The following is a 20,271-nucleotide window of genomic DNA, read 5'->3' on the forward strand; positions in this document are numbered from 1 at the left end:
GATCCCGCGAAGTTTCTAATCCAAATGCTTCATGAGATGCCTGGCATCCATCGCCGATCGCCCAGCAGACAAGATCACCCGCATTGCGCGATTCGATGACTTGGGCGCCGCGAGCACGGCCTTGGGTTCCAAGAACAAGGATTACTTGGCGTGGGACGCGATGCTCATTGACTATGCCAGCAACCGGCACTGCGAGGAGGCCAAGGCGGCGTTTGATTCCATGCCGGCGCACACTCTAGTCTCTTGGAACGTTATTCTCAATGCGTTTGGGCGATCTGGGCTCGTCGATAGAGCAAAAGAAGTCTTCGATTCAATGCCGCGGAGAGATCTGGTCTCCTGGAACTCCATTCTCACAGCATATGCCCATAATGGGCATTTGGGGCTCGCAAAGATTTTGTTTGAGCAGATGCCGCTGAGAACACTCGTCTCCTGGACAGTCCTTTTGGTGGCGTTTGCAAACCCTTCTTTTGCAGATGAAGCGGAGAGGATCTTTACTCAAATGCCGGAGAGAGATCTGGTTTGCTTCAATGCGATGCTCGCGCAATACGCCAAGCTCGGGCGAATCGATCAAGTCAAGAGCTTGTTTCATGCAATGCCCGCCCGATGTTTACTCTCATACACAGCGCTCCTAACTTGCTACGCACAAAACCTCAAGCTGAGAGACGTTGATCTTGTTCTAAGCTCCATGCCCGAGACCGATGTAATTTCCTGGACCATTGCTCTGACAGCAAATGCCCAGGTAGGGCATCTGGAGAGAGCCAAGCACATCTTCAAAAGCATGCCCGCAAGGAGCTTGTTTGCGTGGGCGGTGATGATCAACGCTTACGGAAGCAACCTCTGTCTTTCAGAAGCTCAGGGTTTGTTTGACACGGCACCGTTTCTGAACCTTGTGCTTTGCAACTCAATTCTTGCAGCAAATGCCCGTTGTGGGCATCTTGAGCAAACGCAAGAAACCTTCAACCAGATGCCAGAGAAGGACATTATCTCGTGGAACACCCTCTTGGGCGCGTTTGTCCTGGCCGGAAGACCACGCGACGCCAGCGATCTCTTTTCCAGGATGGAATTCGCCGATGCCATCTCCTGGACACTAATGCTAGCCGCCGTCCCATCGATCGCCCAAGCTGAGCTTCTCTTCGAGCAAATCCCGGAGAAGAGTAGCGCGTGCTGGGACGCCATGCTCTCGTCCTACGCTCGATCCGGCCGGCTGGAGATCACCCGCAAGCTCTTCGATCGCCTGCCATCCAAGAGCGAGTTCTCGTGGAGCACCATCCTCAGCTCTTACAGCGCCAGCTCCGACCACCATCGCCAAACTTTCGAGCTCTTCGATCTGATGAAGATGGACCAGGAACCTTGCGAAGTTTGCTTCGTGTCGCTGCTCATCGCTTGCAGCCATGGAGGGAGCGTGGCCCGCGGCCGACACCACTTCATCTCCATGGGATTCGACTATGGCCTCACTCCCACCAAGCAAAACTTTTGCTGCATGATCGATCTCCTGGCTCGAGCTGGGCATCTGGAGGACGCCAGAGATCTCGTCGACCATATGCCTTTCCGGCCGTGCTCTCTCGACTGGACTTGCTTGCTTGGAGCTTGGAGAACTTACAATGGTCCTGCCAATGCGAAAGAAGTCCTGGCATTCAATCCTTCTTCGCCATCTTCTTATTCTCTCGTTGCAAACATCTGTTCTTCGAGGTAAATGTGGCCGAAAACAACATCCCGGTCAGCGTTTTGTTCGTTATCACGTAGAACTTACCGCTAGAGCTTGACGAAGACTCGGAGTTCGCCTCTGTCTCCTCGAGTGATTCGGAAGTCATCATCCAGGTAACTCACGGTAAACAGTCCACTGGAAGATGAACGCAAGAAGTCTGGTAACCTCGGAAGGTCGAGCGGTGGCAGCTCGCTTAGAACTCCCAAGCCTTTGATGGATGTTTTGTCAAAGATGATCTTCACGCTTGCTCCGCCTACATATATAACTATGTTGCATCGAACCATCAGATGGATTAAGCTAAGCAAACCTGGAAGCTCAAAGGTATGAGCTAGTGTGGCTCTCGTCTCCAGTGGTGGCAAGGGCCAAGGTGTTGGGGCCCGAAACTCAACAATGTTGTCGAACTCGCGGCTTAATACATCGATTCTTTGGTACACCTTGTGAGCAAAAAAAAAAAAAAAGCAAAAAACTTTCACCAAAGAGATTCAAAGAGAAACTAAAAGAGTACCGGACCAAGTGTCAGAGGAAATCTCGCCGCCCGAGGCCCAGGCCTGCTGCCTCCCAGATTTCCGGAAGCAAAGGCACTGCTATAGACAAGCCTCCATTTCCCTTGCAACTTATCAAGATCACGAGGCAGGTCAATTTTATCCCCAGCGTCCTCGAGTCTCTTGGAAGCAAGGTCGGCAGCTTCAACATCATCGTCACTTGCGAAAATGCCTCTATCCAACCCGGCAACCACACTCTGGGAAGAGGAAATTCGTTAGCAAAGAAAGAAAAAGAGAGAAAAATTTCTAGATAAAGGGACAACTTACCAGGAGGTCAGCCTTCAGTGCTTTGGCTTCGAGAGAGGAAGAGGGCGAATTGACATCCGTTGCTGCTGCTGCTGCTGAAAAGCATATCAGATTTTCTCTTGCTGTATGCTTGTTCGATTTTCTTCTGCTGGACAAGTGTGAGCGATGATGATGCCATCGAGGCAGTGAATGAATGAATGCAACAGTAGTCATCGAACCTAAGTGTAAGACGAACACCGACCAAAGTACAGCAAGTAACTTAAGCTGTGAGAATATTTCTTATTGCTGAAAAATAAATGAGATGTATAAGTAATCAACTTTTGAGCAGAACCTGGCTTATTCGATCCTACAAGTTCACCCATTTCAAGGGGTCCAGTGCCTCACCATTCCTTCTAACTGTAATGAAGTGATTAAGAAAAGGAATGATTGATCTATCTCTTAGGAACAAACCTTCAAAATGAAGATGAGGCCCAGTTGCGTGCCCCGTGGCTCCTACCGCTGCGACTCGCTGGCCTCTCGAAACTTGCTGTTACAAAAATAAAACCCGTTAAAAAAAGCTTAGCAAAACTCACTCCGCAAGTACCTGACCAACGCGAGCATGAATGGCACAGCAATGCGCGTATCTAGTTACAAACCCTCCTTCATGTTGAATTGCAACCAGGTATCCATATCTGCACGACTAGGTAGAAATGAAGCGACCAGGACAGAAAGAGAAAAGAATACCCGCCACTCCATCCGGCAAAAGTTACGAGTCCTCTGTTTGATGCAAGGATTGGACTGCCTTTATCTGCCGCAAGATCTACACCCTGAAACGTGAACTCAAGTTAAAGTTTAGATATGATATGGTGTCATCATTTACCTCGTGGAAGGCACCCCATCGCCAACCAAACGGGCTACTTATGAACCTGCATTGGAAAGTAGTGTAAATGTTTCACACAACGTCGAAAGTTCCTTACGCGTCAGTAAGAGGAGAACTGAATTGAAATCGCTTGTCTCTTGGTTGTTGGAAGCCTTTCTTCTTTGTTTTCCATCGCCCTGCCAGATATACGGCTGTAAGAAAATGATTTCTTGAAGTAAACCGGCAGCTACCTTCAAGCTTGATTCCTCCACTTGCAACTCTTGCTTTGAACGTGAGAGCCGGACCTCCGACTGGATATTTACTGCTTCCTTGTAGCGAAGACGTGTGCCTGGAGAACAATGGACGACTGGTCCTCCGCCTGCCGGATCGTATGTCCGAGATGTCTATACTTGTGGGGTCTGTGAAGAACAAACATTAAATACATCAATGAGTGCAAGGTTTTACCTGAAGCGATGACAAGGTGGTCGCCTTCGAAAATAGCATCATCCCGCAAATGGTTAAGCTTTTGCAACTCCCTGATGGTTAAACTGGGGAAACGACACCACTTTTTCGAAAACTAAACAGAATAGAAGAAACATACCCGTTGGCACAAGCTATGTCTGCCAAAGTATCGCCATACCGAACCTTGACGTACTTCAATGGCCCGGGCATCGGTTCTTTCCTCCCGGCAATAGGTAAGGGTGTCTCGAGAATGCCATCCAGCAAACCATTCCTTTCTTTGAAGCTTGCTTTCTTTCCAAGGTATGTCCCGTGCAGACGACGAGAGTGTGCTCTATCAATCTTCAACACACTGTAGAAAAGAAAAGAAACAAAAGTTTAAAGCGATCCATGTAAGGAATGACAAAATGGTAGCAAACCTTCCCGTGTATATGGTATCAGTCTGTAGATTGTTTAGCCTGCGAAGAGCACTCACAGTGGTCCCATATTTCTCGGCAAGCCACTCCAAAGAATCTCCGTCCACGACCTTGTGAACTCGATCTCGATCTCTCCACAAGAAGCTCCCAAGCAGCATGAAGATCTTACTGAGCGTCAGATTCTCGGCTTGGCTAGAAAACGAAGAATCCTTCACTGTGCTTGCCGTTGCTTCTCGAGCGTTTCTAGTTTGTGTTATAGGCTGCCGGACACTCACCGGAGGAATGCAAACGTTGGACGAGGAAGAAACTTGTGGAATCCTGATCCGGCTCCCTACGTGGATACTATCTGGATTGATTAAGTTAGGATTGGCCTTGAGCAATGATCTAGAAAAATCACAAGAGAAAGGTTGGCCAAAGAGAACACACGAGCAAAAAGGTAAAGGTACCTCAAATCCACATTGTGACGCCGCCCGATATCATAGAGCCAGTCCCCTCTTTGTACTTCGTGCTCGGTGAATTGCGCCACCGCCGCTGCCGTGGCCGCGGCCGTGGGACGAACATCGCTAGCGGAAGAGAAATTCTCCGACGAGTCCGAGACGAATTTCACCGAGTCCTGGCAATCCGGCCATGAAATTCCACCCCCAGCCAAATCGAAGAACAAGAAGGCATACCTTTGCATTGTATTGTGGCGAAGGCCGGACGCTGACCAAATCCGACACCATCGCCGCGAGAGCTCGCTGGAAATATCAAGATCCACCCTTAAATCCTCATGGCGCCCTACGATCCTCCCTCGGAATTCTCGGAGCCGAAAGAAAGAAAGCCCTCCCGCAATGCGGGTGCTCCATCCCGCTGCCCTAGATCACGCCAAGAAAGCGCCAATCTTCATGGGTGGGATCGATCGATCGATCGTGGAGCCGAGGGATGGAATCCACCTGTTCTTTGCTACAAGCTATTTCCTACTGTACTGGCTGATGCGTTGTTTTGGAGTGATTGAGACGGGTTCGACGGACATAGTATTATATTTTAGCCCGTCACTGGACATTCTGGGGCGGAATCCGGAATTTCTAGTGTTCTTCCCATGACCTGGACGATCCAAGCCCTAATCGCTATGATGCTATGCCACAGGAAAGCGCCGGACTTGTGGAGTGGTGCTGCGTCTGGCCATTCTTCGCCACGTCCTTGTGCTGCAAGGATCGCAAGAAGATCGTCATCGTGTTGCTGGGGCTGGATTCCTCGGGGAAATCCACGCTGCTAGCCAAGCTTCGGTATCCCGCATTTTCTTGTTCTTTCGAGATTTCTCCCGGAAATCTTGGAACAGGAAGGAGAAATTCACATCGGTGCTCCCGACGTGTGGATTCTCGTGCAAGAAATGGAAGATCCAGGACTTCGCCGTCTATGTGTTTGATTTGGGAGGACGCAAGGGATTCCGCGGCATTTGGCCTCACTACTTCGCAGAGGTAAGTATATTTTGCTTTTGCTTACACAGTGCAGGACATTTTTCCGCGGATTCTCTCAGGCCTATGGCGCGATCTTCGTTCTCGATTCCAACGACAAGGCTCGATTCTCCGAGGCCAAAGAGGAGCTCCAGAACGCTGTGAGCAACACTTACCTGGTTGGAAAGCCTGTTCTCGTGGTGGCGAACAAGCAAGGACCGGGATCGGCAATGCGATTCGACGATATAAAATTTTCTCTGCGCCCTCTGGAAGCCGCTCACAATCTTGCTGAATGCAAGTGTAATCTACAGGTAAATTTTCTACGTACTATTTCATTAGTTTCTTCTTTCGTTAGAAGCTCAGGAAGGAGACGCTGCGCTGGATGGAGATTTCCAAGAGGGTCTTCAATGGCTCCTAGAGACCATCCAGCTGCAGTACAAGGAGCTGCGAGATCGAGTAGACAAAGACTCGTCCGCTCAGGCAAGAGATCTTTTCTTTGTGTTACTCGAGCTTGTTGTGACTAGAGTTATCCGCAGCGAGCTCGAGAAAGCAGGCAAAGAAGCGAAAGGCGAGAGCGCATCAAGCTCATGAAGGTCTCAAAGTCACATATTGATTCCCCTGCTCGCTACATTTTCTTATGCAGGCTTCTCCGAGACTCCATCCCCCGAAAGGCGAGATTCATCTCTCGAAAGCGGAAGCACCATGCCCTGTGGAAGATTTGCTCTCAGAACTCGAATCAGTAAAAGAGGTTGTCGACTACGAGTTTCATCAGTCAACAACGTCCTTGCTACTTCCAGGCCAGATTGTCGTGTAAGATCGTTCTTTTTTTCTCTCGTAGAAGTAATATCGTCTTATTGATCGTCAGTTAAAACGAGCGGATAAATTCACAGCTTCGCAGCACATCCTTCCTCGACTGCAAAGAAAAAGGAGAAAAATAAGTTCTTACGATCCACTCACTTGGACCGTGTGATCACTTGCTCGGTGAGCTCCGTCAGCGCTCTACGACACAAAGACGCCTTCTCCGAGGTCGTGGGAGGAAAGCCCGCGACCGCATCGGCGGCCTTGGACGCGTGCTCCCTGGCCAGCTCCTTGGTCTTGCGGATCCCACTGCTCGCCAGCACCATCTTGAGCGCACTGTCAACGTCCCCGGGATCCTTGAACTTCCGGTCGATGAGCTCCTGTAGCGCCGGGTGCTCCTCGAGCGCGTAGAGCACCGGCGCGGTGGCAATCCCCTCCCGCAAGTCGGAGAGCGCGGGCTTCCCCAGCGACGCCTTGGTGCCCGTGAAGTCGAGGAGATCGTCGACGAGCTGATAGGCGAGGCCGAGGTGGCGGCCATAGTCAAAGGCCAGCGCCGCCACCTCCTTGGGGTGCCCGGCCAGGATGGCGATGCACTTGCAGCTATTGGCGATGAGCGAGGCCGTCTTGTAGAAGGTCTTCTGGAGGTAGTAGTCCATGCTCGAGCTCTTCTCGGCGTCCACTGTCCACTGCATCACCTCTCCGGCGACTAGATGCTCGAGAACTTTGGACATGAGGCCGACCACCTCGTCGTTCTGGAGCGTGGAGAGGCTAAAGGCGGCGCGGGCGAGGAGGAAGTCTCCGGCCAGGACCGCGAGCTTGTTGCCCATGATGAAGTTGAGCGAGGCGATCCCCCGGCGCGTGTCGGCGTGGTCGAGGACGTCGTCGTGGAGGAGGCTGGCGACGTGGATCATCTCGGTGATCTCCGCGAGCTTGTGGTGGCGCCAGTTCTTCTCATCGCTGGTGGCGGCGGCGGCGCTGGGGAGGACCATGGTGAGAGACGAGGACATGAGGAGGAGGACCATTGGCCGGAAGCGCTTGCCCTCCACGCCCAGCTTGAAGAAGTACTCGGCGGCGGAGGCGAGCTTGGGGACCTCGGCGGCAACCATGTCGCGCAGCCGCCGCCCTAACTGGGCCATCTCCTCTGCCACTAGACCAAATGGATCCACTTTGTTGTCGACGTCGATCTTCGGCTCGAGCTGGACAAAGCGGCGAGAATCCCAGCGCGCCGCCAGTGGCAGGAGCTTTCTTGGACAATCGGCCGCCCAGGGATGCGATTGGATCGCCGCCGGTGTCGCTGTGATGGTCGAGGAGAGTGAGAGAATTCGGGGGAGAGCGCGGCGCCATACTGTCGCCGCCATTGCTAGAGATCTAGGCCTGACCCGGCTAGGAAATCGCGATAGCGTACCCCATTGCGATCGCCTCCTTCCTCTTGTCAGCCGCCGTGCTCTCTTTTTAGGGCTTTGAGGGATTGTAAGGGTTTTCTGGCAAGCTATGGGGTCGGGCGAGGACGATGACAAGATCAGAGCGTCCAAGAAGACGCTGACGGTGGTCATTGCGGCCATTCTGACGCTGCTCACGAGCTCGCAGGTGCGTACATTGCTAGATCCAGTGCTCCGATCGAAATTCTTTCTTTGCAGGGGATTCTTACGGCTCTTTCGCAATCCAATGGAGGCTACGATTACGATTACGCTACCGTCCCATTCTTGTCCGAGCTGCTCAAGGTGTGAGATCTTGATCATTGTGAATTCCAATAAAGCTGAGGCTTTCGTGGTATTTTAGCTTGCATTTTCGGGAGTTTTCCTCTGGAACGAAGTGAGATCGTCCAGTAGCACACAGATCACGGGCGATTGGAAGACAATGCGGCTGTATCCAATTCCTTCCGTCATCTATCTCATTCACAACAATGTCCAGTTTGCGACACTGACTTACGTGGATACGTCGACTTACCAGATCATGGGAAATCTCAAGATCGTCACGACTGGCATTCTTTTCCGGTAAGCTCCGGAATTTCTTTTGATATTTGAGCTTTTATGGTTAAGACGTGGTGATCTCATAGTATCATGCTGAAGAAAAAGCTATCGAACTTACAATGGATGGCCATAGTTCTGTTGACAGTGGGAACCACAACGAGTCAGGTGGAATTTGCATTTGAAAGGTAGACTAAAACGTGTTGTCTTTGAACAGATAAAGGGGTGTGGAGAGAGCAAGTGCGAGAGTTTGTTTGCTGCGCCAATGCAAGGCTACTTGCTGGGAGTTTTATCGGCGTGTCTCTCAGCACTAGCCGGCGTTTACACTGAATATCTGCTGAAGAAGAACAACGATTCACTTTACTGGCAGAACATCCAGCTTTACGGGTAAGTAGTTTCATGTAGACTTCACGCAAGAAGAAGTGTTGGGCTGATTCAAGCACAGGTTTGGCGTCTTGTTCAACGCCTTGAGACTCAGCGTGGACGACGTGAGTGCCAGCTTCTCGAACGGTCCTTGGTGGTTTCGGCTGTTCAATGGTTATAGTTTTGTTACATGGCTCGTCGTTATCAACCTCGGGTGCACGGGATTGTTGGTTTCTTGGATCATGAAGTACGCGGACAATATCGTAAAGGTCTGGAAGTTTTGTTTGCGACTCTTGGAAAACTCGCTTGCTTGTGCAGGTTTATTCCACATCTATGGCCATGTTGCTCACGATGGTGTTATCTATTTACCTCTTCAACCTGCAGCCTACGCTGCAAGTAAGCTATCTTCCCTCTTTGAGCTTTCCCTTTTTTTTTGCTGATACTGACTTTGGGCGACTACAGCTATTCCTGGGAATTATCATATGCTGCATGTCGCTTCAGATGTATTTTACCCCTCCGCATCTTCTCGTTGATTCGCTTCCACAGTCATCGCTTCCACTATCCGCCACGAGAACGTAAGACGCAATTACTTTCTCTTTACAAAGAGCAAAATAGAGGAGAGAGCCTCAGAAAGTATCCTCGAGAAGGTTTGATCTGCCATTCATTTTTCTTTGCGCTTGTGCACTCACTGTACGTGTTTGCAGGCGAACTTTGTTGCTCACTACTGTAAGAACAAAGAATCAGCACGTCCAGTTTCAGCGAGGATCACAGAAATTGATCCATCGGGGAAGAAAAGAGAAGAAAAAAAGCAGCAGCTCTATACACGCGCGATGGCTTCATCACGTATCGCGCTTGTAGAAATACTCGTTGATGCCCGGGGTAATCTGAAAGTGTTTTCGGGTGTAGAGGTACCGTCTCAGCGCGTGATCATGGTACGCTTTCCCTTCCTTGAAATTCTGGACAAGCCCCGCCATTCTATCATCCTTGTTAACTCTGTTGGAACAGTGACGAGACCTGGTCCTGAGGAAAAAATGATTCAAGCATCGCTACCTGACCTCCGGATTAAGCGTCAAGTTCCTCATGCTCACGAACGACGCCAATCCCACAGCTGCGGCCATAAACGCGATCAAAGGGTATACCTGTTCGATTGATCGATCGTCGAGAATTAGAAACTCGTGACAATGCGAGAGAATTGATGCGTCGGGGGCGAAGAAGTGGAGGGGGAAATCGCACCTCGGGCTTTGTCCATCGCTTGAAGTTCTCAATTTTTCTCCTCGCAATCTCTTTAGCGGAGAAGGCCATTTTCCTCTTCCCGGGAACAGAGCCCTAACTGTAAGTTGACGTGGCGCGAAGCGTTTGGCTGTAAAGCATCCGCTGGCGCATTGCGAGATGGAATTTGCATTAGCCGTCGATTCAAAGAAGGTGCTTTCTGGATGAGAATATTTCTAATTCAGTCTCAGAAAACTAGACCTACTGGTTCTGGAGTTGCCGATGGGATCCGCGATTTGGAATCGGCGGATCGCGCTAGGGTAGCTCACAGGGAATGATGGATCTTCGTGCAAATCCAGGGAGATCGAAGCTCGCCGTGTAAATCGTGGGATTGATCCGATGAGTTCCTCGAGGACGAGCCCGCCCCATCACAGGCACGATGGGACGTCGCCGCTGCCGCTGGGAATGGACGCCAGTCCCGCTCCTTCGAAATGGGTATGTTCTTCATCGAAATCTCCTCCCCTAGGTCGATGTCGCTCGAAATATTGCATGCGCTCGGGCGAATTTCGTGCATTGCGAGCTGAGATTTCCCTCCTCTTTGCAGGACGGCGCCAGCACGATCTGGCCTCACGATCCAAGGACTGGATGGAGCTACTGTGCGACGATCCCGTCGTGGGTGGTCCTTCCGGAAGCTAAGACAGGAGAGGGTACTTTTATCAATCCCACTGTGGTAATTGGTATCTTTTCGTTGGAAGGGATTTTGTGGAGCTGAATGGAATTCTCTTGCAGTTCTACAGGGTGCTCGTGGGGATCCAGTCACCGCAAGGTGTGACTTCTGTGCGGGGTATCCTGCGACGCTTCAGCGATTTCTTGAAGTTATATGCAGCAGTAAGTAGGTGGCATGGATTGTTTTAAGGACTTTTTATTTTTCTAGTCATCTGAATTGGTGCTTCCAGCTGAAAAGTGCGCTCCGGAAGAAGAAAATCCCTCCAGCTCCTCCCAAGAACACACTGCTTCGTATCAATTCAAGCCAGGCGCTGCTGCAAGAGGTCTGACTGCGTGCTGCCTTGATGCTGTTCGTTAAATATGACGTTTTCAGACGATTTTTCTCTCAGAGAAGGCATGCATTGGACGATTGGATGAGCAGCCTTTTGAGCGATATTGAAATCTCTCGGAGTGCTCCTGTTGCTGCGTTTCTGGAGCTCGAGGCCGCTGCCCGTTCAGGTATTTTACTTTTTTTTTTCTTCGGACGGTGCTGATAGATGCCTTTGCAGCTGCGAGCGCTGCCTCTGCTCAAGAGGACAGTGCTTCAGTCATCGCTGGTTTGGCACTCGAAGACTCTGGCCTCATTGCTCCGAGTTCACTGTATAATGGCTCTTCGTCGGTAGCTTCTCTCCCGGATTATGCTAGCGATGCCGCCTGCAGCACGTCTGGCGTGAGAACACCAACAAGTTTAAGTGAGCTGGGAGTAGAGGTCGAGACAGCAGATGACATAGCCACAGCTCAACGTAAGAAAAAAGGTAAAGACGTAGAACAAGGGTTGGAAGATGGCAAACAGGATAGCGAAACGTCCAAGATATTCAGATCAGTAAGTGAAGCAACACTAGATAATTTTCATAGAAGGAAGGATAGCGACAGTGATATAGCGAGCGAGCAATCCATTCCAATGTCCGTTGAAGGCCCCTCAGACACTTCGTTGGTGCTTGCTGCCGGTATAGAGCGAAGGATGGAAGGGGTGTCCAGTTTTGAGTCCGACATTTTAAAAGGCGCCTCGGTTTTCTTGCCGGCCGATCAGCGAGCAAACTTAAAGAGAGTCATGGCAGCACTTCAACGCAGATTTGAGATTGTCAAAGCAGATATGGAAGACTTGATCACGAGATTGAACCAGGAAGTTGCTGTCAAGGGGTTTTTGACCATCAAGGTACACTTTGTTTAGCATAGAGTATTTCGGCTGACAAGAAATCATTGTAGGTGCGAGACCTCGAAGCAGAGCTTGATAATACGCGTCGCAAAAGTCAAGATGTGCTTCAACAAGCTGTCTCTGTGGAGCGTGAGCGAGTTACTGAACTGCAGTGGGAACTGGAGGACTGTCGTACCGCGTTAATGAACGCCGAAGAGTCTTTGCAAACGGAACGGGTGCGTTTCGTCGCAGTTTACTTCAGTTCTTAGTAGTCTAATGATTCTCGTTTCAGAACGACAGAGGCATGGAAAACGAGAGTTTGCAATCTATACGCGCGGAACTCGACAATTCAAAGCAGCAGGTTGTTCAACTCCAGGAGAAGCTGGAGTCGTTGGCTAAAGAGCGGGATGCTATAGAGGCTCAAGCTCGTGCAGAGAAGAGAATTCTAGCAAAGGAGATTAAAACTTTGAGAAAAAACCAACCCGAGCTCAAAGAGGAACTCGACACAGCACTGCGAATCAAAGCCGAGTTGGAGGTGCTTAATCCGAGCTTTGTCTTGTTTTTAACCTTTCGTGTTTTTATCATCCAGGGAGTCTTACGGAAGGAGAGAGAAAAGGAAGAGCTAGCGAGAAACTCGAGAGCCAGTTTCATGCACGAGGTTTCAGCTCTTCGACAACGGCTCCAAGAATGCAGTGTTGACTTCCTTGCCAAGGAAGATGGCGCCAAGAACTCCATCTCGAGCGACGCAATGGAGCTTCTCACGACGTCAGATAATCGCATCAATCTCCTGCTCGCGGAAGTAAGCTTTTGTTTATTCCTTTCACCTCTCAAGTTTTTTGTGTCCCAGGCTCGCTTGATGGCGGAAGAACGTGATGAAGATGAAGATGAGCACTATCCCACCGCGAATGGAGCCACTGCGAACTCGAATCCTCCGGATGGAAGTGGAAGCGAGGACGCGGTGAACAAGTTCCTGGTGGACATTCTCATCGACAATGCACAGCTCCGAAAGAGCATGAATTCGCTGACGAGGAGCGCTCTTCTCGCGGTCCAAAAGAGAGACAACATCGAGGGCGCCATGGAGGAGGCGGCTCCCAAGCGCAGCAGCGTGCTCAACAGGTTTTTGTGACGATCGATCGAAAGAGAAAAAAACAAGAAATTTTGATGCTGTAAATGTTTTGCACAGGTTTTAAGCTAAAGAACTATGCTTTAGGGTTCTTGGAGTTTTTGGATGAACAAGCCCGGGCAAGGCGGAGGAGGCGCTGCTGCTACCACGGCCGCCGCGGCAGCTGCGACGATCCACCGGCAGCGAGCGCTACTGCAAAGAGCCGATGCGGACATCGCGAATCTCATCGACAATTTCGCGCATATGCTCAAGGCCGCCAGGGTAAGCGGGCGACTTTTCTCTTGTTTTCTTTCCTGGTACCAAATGTAGGGGATTTTCTAGGTGAACGATCCCGTGAGGAATGCACAGGAGAACTTCCAGATGGACATCCATGCTTCTAGAGTGGTACGCCAAAACGAAAAATATTCCATCATTTTTCCTTCAGCCAAATTTCTTCTCCTCTCATGCTCTGATGGTTTTCCTTTTTATTCTTCCAGGTCCAAGCAGCCGACTCGCTTCTCAAGCTTGTCTCGGAGCTCAAGCAAAACGCCGTCTTCTCGGATTTCATCTCGCTCAACGAGTGCATCGCCGAGAGGGCCGCCAGATTCGAGGAGCAAAACTCCGACACCGAGAGGCTCCTCTTGAGCGTCGGCGAGGAGCTGGGCGCGTCGCTGGTAGAGCTCGAAACGCTCTACTACAAATCACTACAGAGACTATCGCCGGCGGAGCATCAGGCCCAGGAGTGACGAGGAAAAAAAAAGCTCGTCGCGTTTGTTTGTTTATTACAGGGATTTTGGACTCAAGTCACCACAGTCGTGATCTTTTCAGCCTCGAGATCTTTGAAGAACTTGTGAATCGGGACGAGTTCCTTCCTCATGAACTCGCGCTTGCCATACGCCCCGCCTGGGACAAGCAAGGATCACTCGCTCAAAAACGCGTCAAAGATCAAAAGAAAAAAAAAAACATCGCAAAGAGAGGACTTTTACCAACAATTCCCAGGAAGAAACCCATGCCGAGGTTGAAGACGAGATTCCGGACATCCTTTGCGCTCATGTGACCCCCCATGTTTGCTTCTCGAAACGTTACGCACTTTTAGGCCTTTTCACAAGTAAGCCCTAAAAATGTCGTCCACGTATGCCCTAATTTTTCACAATGGTTGGATTGTTTTGGAGGGGGAAAGGTGGCAAAGGTGGTAAAGGTGACAAAACCGGCAGAATACCAGTATTTATAGCAAGTTTGGACAAGAAGGTCTCCATGTGCGTGAATACAGAGAGGCCACGAGCAACGGAGAAGGCAATGGAAGAAAACAAAGTAGCAACTTGCATTTCATCCATGCCCCTTCTTCTTGGAGCCATGTTTTGGTAATTTGGCGCTGTGTGCGGCATCTTGATCTTGTGCTTGTATGGTGGGTGCTGCACACACACTCACTCCATACAACCCCGCTGGCAAAAGAAAATCAGTCTCCATCCCTTTCCGTACCACCTCATGCACGTGTTCCAACAGTGCTGCTCTTGTTTCCTTTTGCTTTTCCCGGACGACAAAGAGAGAACACTGACAAAAGTTTTACCCGGCGATTCCTGAGAGGGCTTCCAAAGTGCGCTCGTCCGCTGCCCATGCCCGCTCTAAAGTATTTCCGTTTGCTGCCAAGTGCGTAAGCCGGAAATCTATTCTTCAATCAATGATGGGATCGTGTCCTGGTGGTAGATCGATCATGGATCGCTGCTTTGACCGTACTGGCTTTTGGTATACATATCTATATGTATATCATATCACAGAGGCGATTTCATATGCTCTTCGTTAGGTAGCGATCTCGAGCTGGTGTTTTCTTCTGATGGATTCGTCGATTGATTGATTCGAGTGAGGGCGACGCGGCACCGAAGAATGAAAGCGAGAGATCCAATCAGTCAGTAAGAAGAAGAGAGAAAACAAGTAAAAAACATTCGGTCGGAGGGACGGGAGCCCTGACCTCCCAACACACAACAAATAACAAACTCGTTCTTCCATGGGCAGCAGCAGCAGCAAACGGTGGTGCCAACGAGGGGCGAGAGATTGCGATCGGAAACAAGAAACACCAGCAGGAACTTAGACTCCAGCAAATGCCCGTGCTGGGCATTTTTAAACTGCTTCTTTCCCCTGCTGCTGTGCGCTCCTGTTCCCGTTCCTGGCGCGGCTGCGGAAGGGAACAGAGGCAAATAATGATTTGGGGCAACAGGGCTGCGAAAAATGCCGGCCTGTGGACGGCCTTTTGCAGGGGAGCACGCGCTTCCGTGCAAATACCCTGTTTAGTTTTGTGTTTCTTTTAGGGCTCATGGCTTATTGTTGTCCTTGAGCTGGGCAGGAGGGCATTTGCTGATGCCATGATGGCGGCATTATCTCGCAGGACGGATTGCTAGAGCGGGCTTTAAAGTTACTCCTCTCTCTCACACACTCCACTTCTTGGAATGGGTGACGGGGATCGAGCAAAAAGTCCACTCCTTGCGACTTCCCACAATTGAATTGAAGCCGGCATAATCGATCGATCACGAAAGAAAACGCGAAGCGCCGCCATTTGCCCCGGCGGATCTCTCTCACCTCTCGCTCGGAGGATTTGAAGGGATTTCTCGGGCCGCTTTCAAGACCAAGGAAAGCGAAAGCTCGTTCGTTTTGGCGGATCAAGGGGATTCTTTTCAAAATTCTCCTTCTCTCTTAGTAAGAGCTCACTCATCAAAGCTCTTATTCTCATCTCTTGCTTTTTTCCTCCCAGAAATTCCAATCTTTGTGATTCCTTTCGAATCCAGCGTAGAGAGCAAATGTGGTCCTCACCAATCATTCCCGCGCTGCTCGTCCTGTTCGTCCCATCTCTCTCCTCCTTGCGAGCAGCCATGGCTCGTCGTTAAGCAGCAGCGAGCAAGAAAAAGAAAGGAAAGGAAAGTCGCAAGAGGGAAGAAATGTGTCGGGATCAATCCAAATCAGTCACTACTGCTGCTGCGCTAGATCATCAGTCTGCTGAGAGTTTCTAATCAACAACCGGCACAGACCCCGACGACCAAGACCACCGCTCATCTCCTCTTCAACCAAAAGTGGAAAGGAAAAAGAGATCTCTTAGTGCGATAGCGAGGAAGAAGAAAAATCTCCACTCGATCCAAAAATATGGGACTTTGCATCTCTAGACGAGCAGTGGAAGCGAGCGATTCCAGCCAGCATGAGCACCTCTCCTCCTCCAAGATCAATGGAGGAGCTGGCGGCCGCGGCGGTGCGGATGGATCGTCGGCATCGTCGCTAAATCCCGCGGCAAGGCTCTTGCTCGACTCGCCACGGATCTCCACCGATATCAGCGAGATGGGCATGCTGGGCCTGCTCTTCCACAAGAGGTACTGCTGCAAGTCCCTCCCCTCCAGCCACCAGAATCCAAGAGGATACCAGAAGCTCGCGCTGGACATCCCTCCCAGCGAGCTGGTGATCCAGCAAAATGCGCTCTTTGAGGAGCAGCGGCGAGACGATGCAATGGAGGAGGAGGATCGCAAGAGAGACGAGGGAGGCGGCGGAGTGGAGGAGGAGGATGATGGGTATCCAGCATTCCAGCCCAATTCAAGGCCCGCCGCGGCGATCGAGCCGCCCATTACGCTGGCTGCGGTGGCGGCGGCGATCAAGGAGGGATCGCGCGTGGGCGGTGGCAGCAGGGGAACGTGGTCATCCGCGGGCGAGGAGTTTTACTCGGACTGGGAGGATCGATCCAGCACAGCGGCGACGGTAGTAGCAGCTCCGCCACCACCGCCGCCGCCGCCGCCGCCACCGCCGATAGTAAGTACTACTCACGAGCTAGGAGTTTTCGAGGCAGAGGAGTATTTCAAGGAGGATTCTTCCCATCCTTCGAGACCAAACGATCGGGTGGAGGGATCATCAGTCAAGTCTGTGGAAGAGGATTTGATCTCTCTTCCAGTGGCCAAGAGTGAAGACAGGCGCTGTTTATCCTCGCGCTCCTCGTCGTGCTCTTCGTCGGGTGGTGGTGGTGGAGTCGGATGGGCTTCGCTGTGCGCGGGTTCCAGCGCCGTAGAGATCGATCACAAGGTGAAGAGCCCGGCCAAGTCGATGAAGAACAAGGCTGATAACCACATCTACAAGATGCTCAAGCTCCTGGCATCGCCCTCCTCTTCACACCAACCGTCCATGGCGAGCTCTTCCAGCAAGCCGACTAGAGGTGGCGAGCATCGGTCCGCGCGGAAGACACACAAGAAAAAGGCCAGGATCGCGGAGACTCAAGTCAAGGAATGGATGGATCGAGCCAGGAAGAGCCTCGACACGGATCAGAAGAACGCCATGGCCTCATCGCCTCAAAGGTCTTCCGTCACCCAAGAACAAGTGGCGAAGAAATGCCAGGGTGGTGGAACCGGATTTGGGTCGCCGTTCCCAGCGTCACCCAAGCAGCAAAAGAGCTCCTCCCTCGATCAACTTAAGCTCGCGCAAGATCAAGCCAAGGAGGACGATGATCACAACGACAGTGACTCCAGCTCCGACCTGTTCGAGCTCGACAGCGTCACCACCAGCTTGAGCTCGGCTCGCTCTTCTCTGTCCCGGCTGAGCTCCGCGAGATCATCCGTGCGCAAGTCCACCGTCGACGAGCAGGACATGCTACACGTAAATCTCGTCCCCGCGGATCACAGCAGCGCCAAGGTGTTGATATCGTCCTCGGAGGCCGTGATCCATCAAAACCATCACTGCAAAAAGAGTGGAAGCAGGAGGGACAAGGAGGAATTAGATGGTGCGAGCAATGCTGCCGTGCTGATCATGAAGAACCGGAGGCTGCACGGCAGCAAGATTTCTTGCCTGGATTCAGGTCCGCTCTTGAGTATTGTCGAGGAGAGCAAGCCGGCATCAGTGGCTAGCAGCCCCGGTGGATTAAATTCATGGAGCAGCAGCACTAGTGCTTTGACAGTGCAAACATGAAATTAAATCTTGATTGGTGGGTCTACCCGGACGGACTTGGTGGTCGGCTGGGCCCTGTTGACCATGTCTAGGAGCATGGTTAGAGAGAACTAGGCTGGAGGTGGCGTTCCATGCCTTTGTGGAGAATCTCCTAGCAAACTCACTAATGTCAGCTCAGTGGACTTTAACCCATCTTCTCTCACATTTGTAACAACATTGTTTTGTCAAAGAAAACTTTGGCAATGAGTATGGGGTTTAAGCAAACTAGAAGATTTAAAATGTAAATTTAATTTAAAAAGTTTCGCTGAATATTAAGCACATGGTTGGGAAGAGTTAGTCCCCAAATTTTAAAAGTGCCAATATTATCAATTTTTATATAGTTTTCAAGGTTCAAAAATATTCTCATTCTTTAAAAAAGGTCATTTGAATATTCAAAGAATCAGTGCATATTGCAAGTGTGAAAGCCTAGAATATATAAATCTAAATATTTGTATTAGCCCAAAACTTAAGTTTATCTATAAGAGTGATTAGTCCAAATTGAATCCAATTTCCACTATATAATAATAATATATAGCATGATAGTTATTTATCCCCTCCTCTTAGAAGGATGGAAAACAATTATAATTCTCTGATCAATAGGTTAAGATCCAAAGGAACATTAGGAGGCATTGATGGACCTATAAGTGGTGCAATTTATTTTTAATTCCTCTATATGAAATGTTTCAACTATTGTATATACATAAATTCTAGAGGATTAACTTATTGAATGTTATGCTGAATATCATAAACTTATGACACAACTTACTACAACATTTGATATGATCCCTTCCACTAGATAAGGAGATTTTTAAACAAATCATATACCATAAAATTAGAAAAACAAATTAACACCAAATCATTCACTTTATACTCTTTATATAGATATGTGAGACATAAATCCCTAAGCTCCAAAATGGAACTAAAAGTATGCCATATAGTAGTGGTCTTTAAACTCTTTTAGACTCTTAGTTAATGGCACTTGCTCTCCTCAACAATGTTCAAGAGACTCTTTTAGACTCCTACCAAAAGTTTCAACTCAAAAAGTCAAGACGAGTGGAACTCCCAACAAAGTGCTTGAGGAATGAGCACAAACAATCAATAAATGAGTTTCTAAAAAGGGACATAAAAAGGATTGACATATAGCAAATTTCATGACATGTGAAAGTGCCAAGATTGAGTTTAATAAAAAGTCCAAGATGGATATGAGATAGAAGACCGAATACAAGACCAAATCTAAATCCAAGTTCAGGTCCAAGTTTGAGTTTGAGACTAAGTCCGAATACTAATACAAGTCGTTGGGGGGAGGGGATGTAAGGCATTCCAAAAGCATAGTAGGGAGAGTGTAGGGGTTGGACTTTAATAAAACCAATTTGGTCACAAAAGGCTAATGTGACTTAAGAAGGTTACACCCATATGGTGGGTGATGATATAATTATTAAGGAGTCTAATGCTAGAGTGAATATAGATGAATAAATGAGGTAACTTAGTAAAGTGTTTAAAAATCAACTCTAGTTTCCCTAGGAGATTGAATAGTTGATACTCCCAATCCAAGTGTGGGAAGTGTTTATTAAAGAAAGAAATTTTTGCAAAGAGTTGTGTATAAGCGACTAAATTTTCTATTCTACTTTAGTCACTTAACCACACTTCCAACCATTTGGAGGAATTTCACTCATAACCTCTATAAGTTCTATTCCAGACTTGGGGCTTGCTATCCCTGAGAATGTCATTTATGCCACTCAACCTTTGCACTTAGTCCAAGTGCTCCATATGTCACCCAAAGGTACCACTAACATAGCAACCCGTTACACTAAAGCCATACTCATTCACCTTTGTCACACTGGTGATTCAACAGTACCTACATCACAATCCTGTCTCTCAAAGACTAGATTATCCATCCATGAGTGATTATCCTAGATATACTTTTTAGCATCTCTAGGATGCCTGTAGACATGGGGGATAAACTTCCCCAATATCCCTTTTTCAATCCCTACCAAGATGCTTTATTTCGTTAAAGTGGGACTTTTCATTATCCCACTTATGGTGTGTGGCCACATGCCATTTTTATAACAACAATAAAAAATTAAAGTTTTAACTTTATAATTTATAAATTAAAAATTTTTCATATGATTTTGTGTTATAATATTGTGAAATATAAAAAAATAAATTAAAAAACTGATAGAAATATTAATAAATATTAATTAAGTACTAGGAAATGGCATGTGGACACATGCTAATTAATGTCCCACTTTACTGAATAAGTCCCACTTTAACGAAATAAAGCATCAAGTCCCTTTCTGTTCACGGCCATTCACCAACACTACCATTAAGTCAAGGCCCATAGGCCCGACCACT

The 20,271-nt window shown here is 49.2% G+C and overlaps 9 protein-coding genes and 1 long non-coding RNA gene across 13 annotated transcripts; 6 read left to right on the top strand and 4 right to left on the bottom strand.

Annotated features, from left to right (window-relative positions):
• Positions 1-31: 31 nt before the first annotated feature.
• LOC112348088 (pentatricopeptide repeat-containing protein At4g02750-like) lies at positions 32-1,693 on the top strand. The gene has a single exon (XM_024680140.1). It carries the CDS (start codon positions 32-34, stop codon positions 1,691-1,693), a length of 1,662 nt encoding a protein of 553 aa, XP_024535908.1.
• LOC9628802 (plastid-lipid-associated protein 6, chloroplastic) lies at positions 1,565-2,721 on the bottom strand. Of its 2 annotated transcripts, XM_002975088.2 has the most exons (5): positions 2,515-2,721; positions 2,211-2,444; positions 2,013-2,139; positions 1,751-1,958; positions 1,565-1,677 (listed from the first exon to the last, which is right to left on the bottom strand). In XM_002975088.2, exons 1-4 carry the CDS (start codon positions 2,704-2,706, stop codon positions 1,753-1,755), a joined length of 759 nt encoding a protein of 252 aa, XP_002975134.2. In that variant the 5' UTR covers positions 2,707-2,721; the 3' UTR covers positions 1,565-1,677; positions 1,751-1,752. The 2 variants fall into 2 exon arrangements, with proteins under 2 accessions (XP_002975134.2, XP_024535772.1); XM_024680004.1 differs by having other exon boundaries at positions 1,565-1,958.
• Positions 2,722-2,748: 27 nt separating this feature from the next.
• On the bottom strand, positions 2,749-5,175 carry LOC112348052. The gene is made up of 12 exons (XM_024679999.1): positions 4,878-5,175; positions 4,653-4,819; positions 4,210-4,590; positions 3,933-4,142; positions 3,797-3,879; positions 3,583-3,750; positions 3,450-3,528; positions 3,353-3,398; positions 3,217-3,299; positions 3,077-3,164; positions 2,944-3,019; positions 2,749-2,889 (listed from the first exon to the last, which is right to left on the bottom strand). The coding sequence occupies exons 1-12, from the start codon at positions 4,926-4,928 to the stop codon at positions 2,840-2,842; spliced, it is 1,482 nt and encodes a 493-aa protein (XP_024535767.1). The 5' UTR covers positions 4,929-5,175; the 3' UTR covers positions 2,749-2,839.
• A 145-nt stretch (positions 5,176-5,320) lies between these two features.
• On the top strand, positions 5,321-6,755 carry LOC9628803 (ADP-ribosylation factor). Of its 3 annotated transcripts, XM_024680002.1 has the most exons (7): positions 5,321-5,471; positions 5,525-5,663; positions 5,723-5,950; positions 6,003-6,119; positions 6,176-6,232; positions 6,283-6,449; positions 6,505-6,565. In XM_024680002.1, the coding sequence occupies exons 1-7, from the start codon at positions 5,323-5,325 to the stop codon at positions 6,506-6,508; spliced, it is 861 nt and encodes a 286-aa protein (XP_024535770.1). In that variant the 5' UTR covers positions 5,321-5,322; the 3' UTR covers positions 6,509-6,565. The 3 variants fall into 3 exon arrangements, with proteins under 3 accessions (XP_024535770.1, XP_024535768.1, XP_024535771.1); XM_024680000.1 differs by having other exon boundaries at positions 5,723-6,119; positions 6,505-6,755; XM_024680003.1 differs by lacking the exon at positions 6,003-6,119 and having other exon boundaries at positions 6,164-6,232.
• Positions 6,631-7,795, bottom strand: LOC9637823 (solanesyl-diphosphate synthase 1, mitochondrial). Its single transcript, XM_024680141.1, has 2 exons — positions 6,748-7,795; positions 6,631-6,638 (listed from the first exon to the last, which is right to left on the bottom strand). The coding sequence occupies exons 1-2, from the start codon at positions 7,793-7,795 to the stop codon at positions 6,631-6,633; spliced, it is 1,056 nt and encodes a 351-aa protein (XP_024535909.1).
• A 38-nt stretch (positions 7,796-7,833) lies between these two features.
• On the top strand, positions 7,834-10,204 carry LOC9628804 (CMP-sialic acid transporter 1). The gene is made up of 10 exons (XM_002974906.2): positions 7,834-8,024; positions 8,075-8,158; positions 8,217-8,431; positions 8,494-8,572; positions 8,622-8,791; positions 8,850-9,036; positions 9,086-9,163; positions 9,230-9,414; positions 9,472-9,699; positions 9,773-10,204. The coding sequence occupies exons 1-8, from the start codon at positions 7,929-7,931 to the stop codon at positions 9,344-9,346; spliced, it is 1,026 nt and encodes a 341-aa protein (XP_002974952.1). The 5' UTR covers positions 7,834-7,928; the 3' UTR covers positions 9,347-9,414; positions 9,472-9,699; positions 9,773-10,204.
• A 752-nt stretch (positions 10,205-10,956) lies between these two features.
• Positions 10,957-13,085, top strand: LOC9628805 (PX domain-containing protein EREX). The gene is made up of 7 exons (XM_024679997.1): positions 10,957-11,025; positions 11,076-11,200; positions 11,251-11,897; positions 11,948-12,112; positions 12,169-12,411; positions 12,466-12,675; positions 12,724-13,085. The coding sequence occupies exons 2-7, from the start codon at positions 11,116-11,118 to the stop codon at positions 13,000-13,002; spliced, it is 1,629 nt and encodes a 542-aa protein (XP_024535765.1). The 5' UTR covers positions 10,957-11,025; positions 11,076-11,115; the 3' UTR covers positions 13,003-13,085.
• Positions 13,060-13,808, top strand: LOC9637825 (mediator of RNA polymerase II transcription subunit 22a). Its single transcript, XM_002974908.2, has 3 exons — positions 13,060-13,260; positions 13,321-13,383; positions 13,476-13,808. The coding sequence occupies exons 1-3, from the start codon at positions 13,105-13,107 to the stop codon at positions 13,722-13,724; spliced, it is 468 nt and encodes a 155-aa protein (XP_002974954.1). The 5' UTR covers positions 13,060-13,104; the 3' UTR covers positions 13,725-13,808.
• On the bottom strand, positions 13,740-14,183 carry LOC112348053. The gene is made up of 2 exons (XR_002992943.1): positions 13,965-14,183; positions 13,740-13,881 (listed from the first exon to the last, which is right to left on the bottom strand). It is a non-coding gene; the product is annotated as an uncharacterized LOC112348053 (long non-coding RNA).
• Positions 14,184-15,200: 1,017 nt separating this feature from the next.
• On the top strand, positions 15,201-18,109 carry LOC9637826. Its single transcript, XM_024680083.1, has 2 exons — positions 15,201-15,666; positions 15,722-18,109. Exon 2 carries the CDS (start codon positions 16,108-16,110, stop codon positions 17,899-17,901), a length of 1,794 nt encoding a protein of 597 aa, XP_024535851.1. The 5' UTR covers positions 15,201-15,666; positions 15,722-16,107; the 3' UTR covers positions 17,902-18,109.
• Positions 18,110-20,271: the final 2,162 nt, after the last annotated feature.

The sequence above is a fragment of the Selaginella moellendorffii genome, unplaced genomic scaffold, assembly GCF_000143415.4.
Source record: "Selaginella moellendorffii unplaced genomic scaffold, v1.0 SELMOscaffold_26, whole genome shotgun sequence".
NCBI lineage: Eukaryota > Viridiplantae > Streptophyta > Lycopodiopsida > Selaginellales > Selaginellaceae > Selaginella > Selaginella moellendorffii.